The 9,462-nt window shown below is 54.9% G+C and overlaps 1 protein-coding gene across 1 annotated transcript; it reads left to right on the forward strand.

The window, feature by feature from the left end:
* Positions 1 to 1,774: 1,774 nt before the first annotated feature.
* On the forward strand, positions 1,775 to 7,779 carry TLX1 (T cell leukemia homeobox 1). Its single transcript, XM_090279531.1, has 3 exons — positions 1,775 to 2,712; positions 4,807 to 5,008; positions 7,334 to 7,779. The coding sequence occupies exons 1-3, from the start codon at positions 2,145 to 2,147 to the stop codon at positions 7,554 to 7,556; spliced, it is 993 nt and encodes a 330-aa protein (XP_090135657.1). The 5' UTR covers positions 1,775 to 2,144; the 3' UTR covers positions 7,557 to 7,779.
* Positions 7,780 to 9,462: the final 1,683 nt, after the last annotated feature.

Raw genomic sequence — 9,462 nt, forward strand, 5'->3', positions numbered from 1 at the left:
ATCAGCCAGGTTTCCTGGGTAACTCATAAAAGCAAGTAGAATCCAGCTCCTCTATCTTGATCGAGTCACTTAGCTTCTCTGAGATTTGATTTCTCTGCATCTTTAAAATAGAGATTACTCATCTCAAAGAGTTAGTGTAGTATATAGTGTTCTCCATAACACTTAATTTTAATTTGTATTATTGTACTTGCTTCTTTACATCCCCTCTATGGAATGTAAGTTCTACAAAGGCAGGAACTTTGCTTTGTTCCCTGCTCTTTTCTCAATGCCAAGAGCTATGCCTGAGCCCTGGCTGGGTAGCTTAATTGGTTATAGCATTGTCCTTATATGCCAAGGTTGTGGTTTCAATTCCTGGTCAGGGCGCATACAAGAATCAACCAATGAATGCATCAATAAGTGGAACAGCAAATATTAATGTTTCCCTCTCTAAAATTAATAAATAAAAATTTAAAATAACCATGTCTGACATATAGTAGGTGCTCAAATAAATTTGTTGAATAAGGAGGTTTATTCATTTATTGCTCACTCAAAATGAGTATATTTTGTGGTTTGGGGCTATACTCCACAGGGGCAAACAGAGATGAGTAAGTCATTTCTTTCCTCCAAGGAGATCTCTTCAAGTGGAAGTAACAGATGTGGCCAATGCAAATACTACATTGCAATGAGATTTGGTAAGTAGAATGTGTGTCTTCACATTATAGCATATTGCCTGAAAGAGACAGCCCCACTCTGAGGGCCTGTTGAATCTGGAATAGACCAGAAATAGATCCCAAGTGATCCAACCTGTGCCCTTCCCAGAGCTTGGAGTCTGGGAGGGATTAAACCTTTCCCTACTGGAGAAGGGAAAGAGGGGAAGCAGAAAAGGGAGTTTCCTTCTTCTCTCCTGGGCTCCAAGCCAGTCAGCCACAGGCAAAACTTTGAAGAGGCCTAAATTTGTCCTGGATGCACTTCCCTCTTCTTGGTCCCACCATCCCCAGCCCCCGCTGTCTTAAGCCTCTAGGCCTCCCTTCCAAGATTCCAAAAGTAGGAAAATCACCCCTACCCCTTACCACAGTCCAAAGGTTTCTCGCTTGAAATAGCCACCACTGGCCTAGTTGCTATGTGAAAGCAATCCAAATGAATTCATTGAGACATCTGTTTATTTTAAAGGAAAGGGGTATCTTGAAGCATGGGCACCCTGGCAACAGGCGGAAGCTAACTCCCTTTTCTTGTGTCTCCCTTTCAGGAAGTCTTCCCTTCCTCAGTTTCTCTAAACAGGCTGATTAGGTGGTTGTTGATTTTTTTTTTTTTAAACATACAGCCAGTTGTTCATAGGCCTGTGTTTTAAAGAAGGGCAAGCCTGAACTCACCTTCCTTGCCCCAGGGGCCTGGGCTCCATACCTGGGGAGTAGACAGTCTTCTACTTTCTAACAAGCTGGACTTCAAGTTTGGTGTAAATCCTCTGGTTGATGGACAGGTGTTTCCCAGCTGAGCCCTTGGGGAGATTCTCCAGTAGCGCTGGGACACCTTTACCCCAGACACCCGGTGGACTGGACCCCTTAGCCCAATTCAAAATTAGGGGGCGGCTCCTGCCTGACTAGGAGGAGGGCTCTGACCTCCAACTCCTAGGCTCTATCTTTCGGTCTCTGGGAATGGCCGCCTCCATTTTTTTTGTTTTCTCCTTTTAAGTCTCTAGTTCCCATCTTCCTGAAGTAGTTCTCCGAGCCTCAGTCGCCGTCCTTCTGTCTCTGGCTTCTGCATCTGTCTCGGCTCCCGGTCTCTCACTCCTCGTCTCCGCCCCTCCCCCGCGCTGTCATTCACCCCGCTCCTCTCCGAGCACAGCCAATGGAGAGACCAGGTCGGAACAGCTAGGCTCGCTCGCACCGGGCTTTTTCGCCCGGTGATTGATGTCCCAGAGTCAACAGCGAGCGAGCAGCCGGAGAGGGGAAGGAGCAGCCGGAGAGGAGTAGAATACGTCGCCCCCTCTCCCCTTCCCCTCCCCCTACTTTAGCCCTTCTGCGCACTTCGCCTCCAAGTCTCCGCGCAGCCAGGAGCCGCTCCCGCCTTCGCGCCCCTGCACCCCTGTGCTCTGCCCCCAGAGCGAAAAACAGCGAGCCCCACCGCCCAGGCCCCCCCCCCCCGCGGGGCCGGGGCTGGGGGCCAGCATGGAGCACCTGGGTCCGCACCATCTCCACCCTGGCCACGCAGAGCCCATCAGCTTCGGCATCGACCAGATCCTCAACAGCCCGGACCAGGGCGGCTGCATGGGGCCAAACTCACGCCTCCAGGACGGAGAATACGGCCTCGGCTGTTTGGTCGGAGGCGCCTACCCTTACGGCGGCGGGGGACCTGTGGCCGGAGCGGGGGCCGGGGGAGCGGGGGCTTATGGAGCTGGCTGTCCGAGCGGTCCAGGTGGCCCAGCTGGCGGCGGAGGCGGCGCCTGCAGCATGGGCCCGCTCGCCGGCTCCTACAACGTGAACATGGCCTTGGCGGGCGGCCCGGGTCCCGGCGGAGGTGGCGCCGGCGGCGGCGGAGGGGCGCTGAGCGCTGCAGGGGTGATTCGGGTCCCGGCGCACAGGCCACTAGCTGGAACAGTGGCCCACCCCCAGTCTCTGGCTACCGGCTTGCCAACGGTGCCCTCCGTGCCTGCCGTGCCGGGCGTCAACAACCTCACCGGCCTTACCTTTCCCTGGATGGAGAGTAACCGCAGATACACAAAGGACAGGTTCACAGGTGAGTCCAGCCCGCGCACGCCCGCCTGGCCGTGGCCCGGGCTCTGCACTTCCCCCCCTCCTCCACGTGGCTCCCCGCTACCCCTTTGCGCGCCTGGTCGCCCAGCTCCTCTTGGTGCTTCCTTCAAATTTAACAGCCTGCCACCTATCTATGCTCGAGGAATCGCCATGCTGTAAGAGTTCTCCCAGTTTGGGCCCCTCTGCGTCTCTCCCGCAGGACCTCTGGTCTGAGAAGTGCTCCCTGATCCCCTCTCGGAGTCCCTGGGCCCTGTTAGGTGGAGGGAAGGAGAAGGTAGCTTCGGGACTACATTCTACCCGCAGTTGGGGCTCAGGTATCTGAGAGAAGTGGCGTGATGTGAACAAACTACTTCTTCGGTCCCGATGTTCTCTGGCCCAGGCAGCGAGCCCCAGAATCAGACGCAAGGAAAGAGCAAGTTCCTCACCTCCTGCCCCCCCCACCCCCAACACACACACACACACACACACTCACTCACTTCATGCTCCAGTGTCTATTGCGCTGCCTGGCTGGCAGAGACCAAGAGCCCGAGTAAAGCTGAAGAGCTGGCGGGCATTTCTTGGACTGTGGGCTTCGTCCGGGTCGGTAACAGCTTGAGGCTGAACCACCCGCTTCATTTTCGTTCTGTTCTGGCTCGGCGTCCTCCCCGAACCCTGCACCCTCCGCCTTCCGGCGTAAATAATATACTGGCCAGGCCCACGATCGATTGGCCACCCAAAGTCTACTCCTGGGACGATTACACATTTGTTGGCGCCGGCTGTTGAACTCTCCGGTGCCTGCTCCGCGCCTTCCTCCGCTTGCCCCAGCTCCCTCGGCTCCCTCTTCCGTTCTCAGCACTCAACCATCACCCCTGCTCCGGCCCTTTTCCCCCAGCTTCACTTCTCGCTTCCCTTGGCATTCTCTGGATCCTAGAGTGCCATCCTCTGAACGGGCAAGGCTCCCACACCCACTGGGAAGCAGCCACGAGTTGAGTCTGGGTTCCGGACCAGGCCTTAGTGAGAGGAAGCAGGAGGCACAGGCCGGGACTCCCCTGCCTCAGGCTCCAGTGCCCAATTGTGAAAGGGGTATAGGCAGCTTAGAGCTAGACCCTAGGCTAGGCGACTTCAAGGCACCACAGGCTCCCTACTCCTGTTCCAACCTTGGAAACTTGGCTCACATTCTGGGTTTGTGGCAAAAGTTTAGGAAGGGGTGCGGAGAGGCACAACAGTCATTCCACTTTGGGCCTCCAGGAAGGGCCCTGTACCCAAGGGGCCCCACTGCCCCAACCCAAGTTCTCTCAGGCCTATGGAGTCAGGGCCTGGTGCCCATCCCTGCCCCTCACCCCAGGCTAGGCCAATCTTGAAGGACTGATGGAACTCCCAACCTGGAACTCACTGGTCCTGGTGCTGGTGAAAGGTACTCCACATAGGGCCTACCTACGAGTGCCACAGCCCATCTAATCTTCCTTCAAGCCTAAACAAGGTTCTGAGGGAGCGTATGGCTGTTGCCTTGTGTCACCTTGTGTTGCCCCATGTCACCTTGTGGTGCCCCATGTCCTGTGTGTGTCTGCCTGTGTGTCTGTGCCTGTTTGCCAGCTTGTTTGGAGGTAGAGATCTATAATTTTTCACTGTTGTACGGGATGTGTCTGTATATATTGCTGTGTGATGGTGGCTCAGGTCAGGACCCAGGATCCAGGATCTTAACCAAGCATGTCCTCTTACTGTTGGACCGCTTCTCTGAGGCTGGAGGCTGGAGGCCGTGGGTTGTGGTGGGCTGCGATCTTTAGCTCGCTTCAGGGAGACTGAGGAGGTGACTGTGGTAGTGTCTGGTTGGGCACCTGGGAGCCCCGGGCTAGAGAGGCCTCCTTGGTGGCAGCGGCTGCGGCTTGCGGCGGGAGGGGGCTGTTTCCCGCCTGAGCTTGGAGCTCAGGGCTGACGGGAGGAGGATCAAGGCCCTGCTCGTGGGGTTTAGCTGCTATGCTCACTGATTCGCGGGGTGTCGGGCCTGGGACGCCTCCTGACGCTCTGCCGCTTGCCTCTGCCATCTGTCTGTCTCCCGCTCCAGTGGCCCTCTCACCCTTCACTGTAACACGCCGTATAGGTCACCCCTATCAGAACCGGACGCCCCCCAAGAAGAAGAAGCCGCGCACGTCCTTCACTCGCCTGCAGATCTGTGAGCTGGAGAAGCGATTCCACCGCCAGAAGTACCTGGCCTCGGCCGAGCGGGCTGCCCTGGCCAAGGCGCTCAAAATGACTGACGCACAGGTCAAAACCTGGTTCCAGAACCGGCGGACAAAGTGGAGGTGAGAGCGCGCGGGGCGCGCGGCGCGGGCAGCGCAGTCACGGCAGTCCGCTCAAGGCTCCGGGCCTCTCGGGGCACTCACACTCCTCTGATCTCAGTTTCTGATCTGTTCAGAAGAGCCGGCAGCTTCTGCTAGGCTCTCAGGGAGTGGGAGGCAAAGGACGCTGATGACCGAGATGTGGCTGGAGAGCCCCAGGTCTGTTTTATCGGAGGCTTCCTGTTTTTCTGACCAGCACACTTAGTGCCGGTGTAGACGCGGCTGATCTCGGTCGCTGCTCGCGGAAACAGCCGGTTAGAGCTGTCTATGCAGTCTGGGCTTCCTGGATCAGCGAGTCCTGTGAGGCTTTTTGTTTGAGAAAACTCGCACTTACAGAAATGCCTCTCCTACCCCCGAGAATGGAGACAGGATGGCCCACGCCCTGTTTCTGCGCCCCAGCCGGGATCCCTGCAAGAGTGTCTGGAGCTCCAAGACCAGGGCCTGGGCTCCCAGACCAAAGCCCGGGGTCTGATGGTTCCCTCCTCCCGCGCCCCACTCTGCCTTCCGGCAGCGGGTTACCCACCCTGGAAGGGGAAAATCAATCCGCGCCGGCTGCGGCGGGGTTTTCGAGGGTCCCTCTGAATCCGGGATCAATTAGGAGCAGATGGGTGTGTGGTGGGGGTGGGTAGGGAGATTGATTTTTCCCTTCTCATGTCACACACCCACAACTACATTAATATTTTCCCCCATATACCTCGACTTCTGTTCTTTCTCTCCCTCCCTCCTTGCCTCCCTCCATCCTTCTCCTTCTTATGTACAGAAAGTGTCCCTGGCTTATTCTCCGCACACACCGGCGCTTTCTCCGCTTGGCCCTCTTACATCCCTGCACCCTCCCGCACATCTGGCCCGAAAACTCGGTACCACGGCTGCCAGGAGTTTCTCGCTAGCTCAGGCCTCAGGGGGTAGCGCTAGAGTCTGGGCGAAGGTGGCGGCGCCTGGCCGGGCGGGCCTGGGACGGCAGGAAGGAATTGGAGTTTCCTCTTTTTCTGAATGAAGGCAAGGAATCTGCCTTGGATTCCGCCGTGGTGGCCACAAAGGAAGCCACTGCCCCGCGAGCCTGCTGCCCTCCCCTCCCCACATTCCTGCCGCTGGGGAAGGGGTGGGGGGCCAGCTTCAGACCTCTGGAAAGCTAGTTAAAGAGGAGCAAGGGCTAGCCGGGTAGGGGCGACACTAGTGTTCTCAAGGCCCACCCAGAACTGTAGCCTGAGGGAGGGGAGAGAGCCAGGCAAGCCCCCTCCCAGGTATGGGTCTGAGAAAGAGCGGTTGGCAAAGGGAGAAACTGAAACACAAATGGGGCGGCAAAGATAGATTACCCCACCCCAGGGAGAAAAGGAAACCAGGCAGCCTAGCAAAGTCTTACCTATAAAAAAAGAGACCAATGGGTGATAAAAGCCTCCATTTTCGTTTCAAACAAATTCCCTCTATTTTTAAAGAGCCAAAGGGGTGGGAGTTGAGGGGTGAAAGAAAACAAGAGATAAGGACACAAAACCCAAAGGAAGGGAAACAATCAAACAGTTTAAGTGCAGAAAAGAAGGGAAAGAAGAGAGCCAGAGAGATGGAGCAAAAAGCAAGAAGGGGCAGTGGGAAGGAGGCCGGCGGCTGTCGCTGGGAGAGGCCCTCGCTGGCTTTGCGCGGCTTCATCGATCGCCTACAAATTGCTTCTGGAGGCCCCGGGGACTCCCATTAGGTCTGTCCACCTTAGAGACAGACGTTTGATCTTAGTTGACAGGGTGGAGGGGAGGCATTAAATGGAATAAGTGAGCCATCGCCTCCCTGGGCCGCCCTGGTGGAGGAAGCCGGCTGGCTGGGCCCTGGTCTCGGCAGGGCACAGGGCACAGGGCTCAGAGCTCGGCACAGGAGGTCGGGAGACCTGGAAAATGTTCGCAGAGAAAAGGGGGAGAAGAGAGGTCTGGCAGGGTAACTCGTATCCACGGCCTTTGCCTCGGCCCTGGACTTGGAATGGATTGCCCAGGATTGGGAAGAGAGTGTCTGGTCATCTTCAAGGTTGGGGAGAGTGGAGATGCCATGCAATACTTGGCTGCGGCCTTTGAGGCTGGTGTGTCTGTGTCGGGCACAGATGAGAAGCCCCAGCTGCTTGACTGTCGGACTCTCCCACAATTTCCCTGATATAGTTCCGTTGTTCCCTCTACTTTCGGGGTTACCAGTCTTTGTCGGAGTCAGGACCTTAAAGATAAGGGAATGCTTTAGAGGGGCCCAAGCTCCAGTGCTCGCTCAGGCTATCTCTTGGGATAACACCGAAGCGTGGGTAACGGCTTGTCCCCGGTGCAGGCGACAGACTGCGGAGGAGCGTGAGGCCGAAAGGCAGCAGGCGAACCGCATTCTCCTGCAGCTGCAGCAAGAGGCCTTCCAGAAGAGCCTGGCGCAGCCGCTGCCTGCTGACCCACTCTGTGTGCACAATTCGTCGCTCTTCGCCCTGCAGAACCTGCAGCCGTGGTCCGATGACTCGACCAAGATCACCAGCGTCACGTCGGTGGCGTCGGCCTGCGAGTGATTCTGCCCACTCCACCCCGGAGACCCCAGCCCAGCCAAGGGGTCCCTGTCAAGGCCTGAGAGCCAGGACTGTCTCCGGCTTTACCGGCCTCAGACTGCGCGCAGGAGGAGAACGCTGCGCCCCTCCGCAGGGGTCTGCGTGCTCACCGAAACCATTCTCTCTTTGGTGGAAAAGAAGAAAAAAGTGCGGAGAACAAGGACCGGCGACCTCCTCCCAGACTCCCAGACTCTTATGCAGTCCTGCACCCACTAGAACTGTTCGGAGTCAGTCTCAGTTGCACCTATTTTATTTTCTTTTATTCTGATTTTTAACGTGGGACCAAGAGAGTCAGGGGAAGTGGGGGAAGAGGAGTTTCTGGGGTCCCCTGAGGATAGCATGGGCTGTCATTTGAACCTCTCTCTGTATCCCACTCTTCATCACACACGGACACCCATAGGCCCATACAGAAATGATTTCCCTATCCCTCATGGTGTCACCCCAGTCACACACAGGGGACCTACGGCAGAGTGTCATGCACACACAGGGCCATAGCCTTCTTACCCTTGATCCTCACTATCTGGCCTAGGCCAGGAGTGACCTAGACTCATTCTGAACAGCATTCTGAGCTGTACTTCTCATAAACACAAGGCCACGACCACAATGTGACATACCATCCCACACACAACGGCCATAACAGCATCATTTGGCCTGCCGGGCCTCCATCACACATCCTAGCCGCACCCAGGTACGGTATGCACAGTCAGGTTTTCATACAAACTCAGCCTATTTCTCCAGACCCTGTTCATAGGGGGGGTTTAAGTTATGCACTTATAAGGTGTTTTCTGTGTAACCATTTTATAAAGTGCTTGTGTAATTTATGTGAAAAAAAATAAAACCCTCCGGATCCGGAGTTAGGGCTGCCTGCTCCTTGCTGAGCCCAGCACCAGGCAGCTACTTGGGTTTGGTGTGAGTTGGTGCTTACCAGGGCAGCCACTGATGCCTGAGCCTAAGGGACATCAGGGGCCAGGGCCTGCAGGTTCTGAAAAGAGGAAGGAAGAAGGGGAACAGAGAAAAGGCAGAGCTGAGAAAAGGAGGGAGAGCAAGGTTTTTCTAAGACAGCTAGTGTTGGAAAGGATAGAGTGTCTTTGAGTGTGAGAGTTGTGTGCGTACATTGTGTGTTTTTAACGTTGTGAGCAATCAGAACATTACTGAAAGCGAATATTAGTACTAGTGTGTAATTGTGTTGCAATAATTGGTGTGCTTGTTTCTGCTTAAGTTGGAAATTGAAACTATTATTATACAGATGAACTTGTGTGTGTGGGTAGCCATGTGTAAGTGGAGCTGTGTTTTGGGGGGGTGTAATTGTGTGATTACCCACCTGTATTTGTGATTGTATGTGAATCATGTTAATGTTTGTGAGAGTTCATATTAGTTTCTCCTTGTGAATCTGTTTTGTGTTACATGTGTGAATGTTTGTGATTGTGTATCATCTGCAATTATGTGGATGTAATTGAGTGTGAGATGTACTAATGTGTGAGATGTATATACTTGGGTGTGACAATGTGTATATATGTGTGTATATATATATATATGTATGTATATATATAATTGGGGAAATGGATTAGTGGGGAGTGTAATCATTGTGGGTGACTGTTCCTCCTGGTGATTGTGTATGAATGGGTGTAATTGTGCATTGGTGGTGTACAAGATAGTGGGGGTCTAAGGTAGGATGTGCAGATACATTGTGGGGGTACTAATACCTGCTAGGGATTCTGGAGTTCTAGCCCTTACCCAGCAAGCTGCAGAGACTGAGGCACACTGGGTCAGTAAGGGGGCCAGGGTCCTCTGTGGTGCTCTAAGTGGGATTTCACAGCTCCCAGCTCTAGCCTGCCCTAGGTGGGATCTGAATAAGTGATTTCTCAAGAAC

This window comes from Furipterus horrens, unplaced genomic scaffold (assembly GCF_987537825.1).
Source record: "Furipterus horrens unplaced genomic scaffold, mFurHor1.1.pri manual_scaffold_5, whole genome shotgun sequence".
Taxonomy (NCBI): domain Eukaryota; kingdom Metazoa; phylum Chordata; class Mammalia; order Chiroptera; family Furipteridae; genus Furipterus; species Furipterus horrens.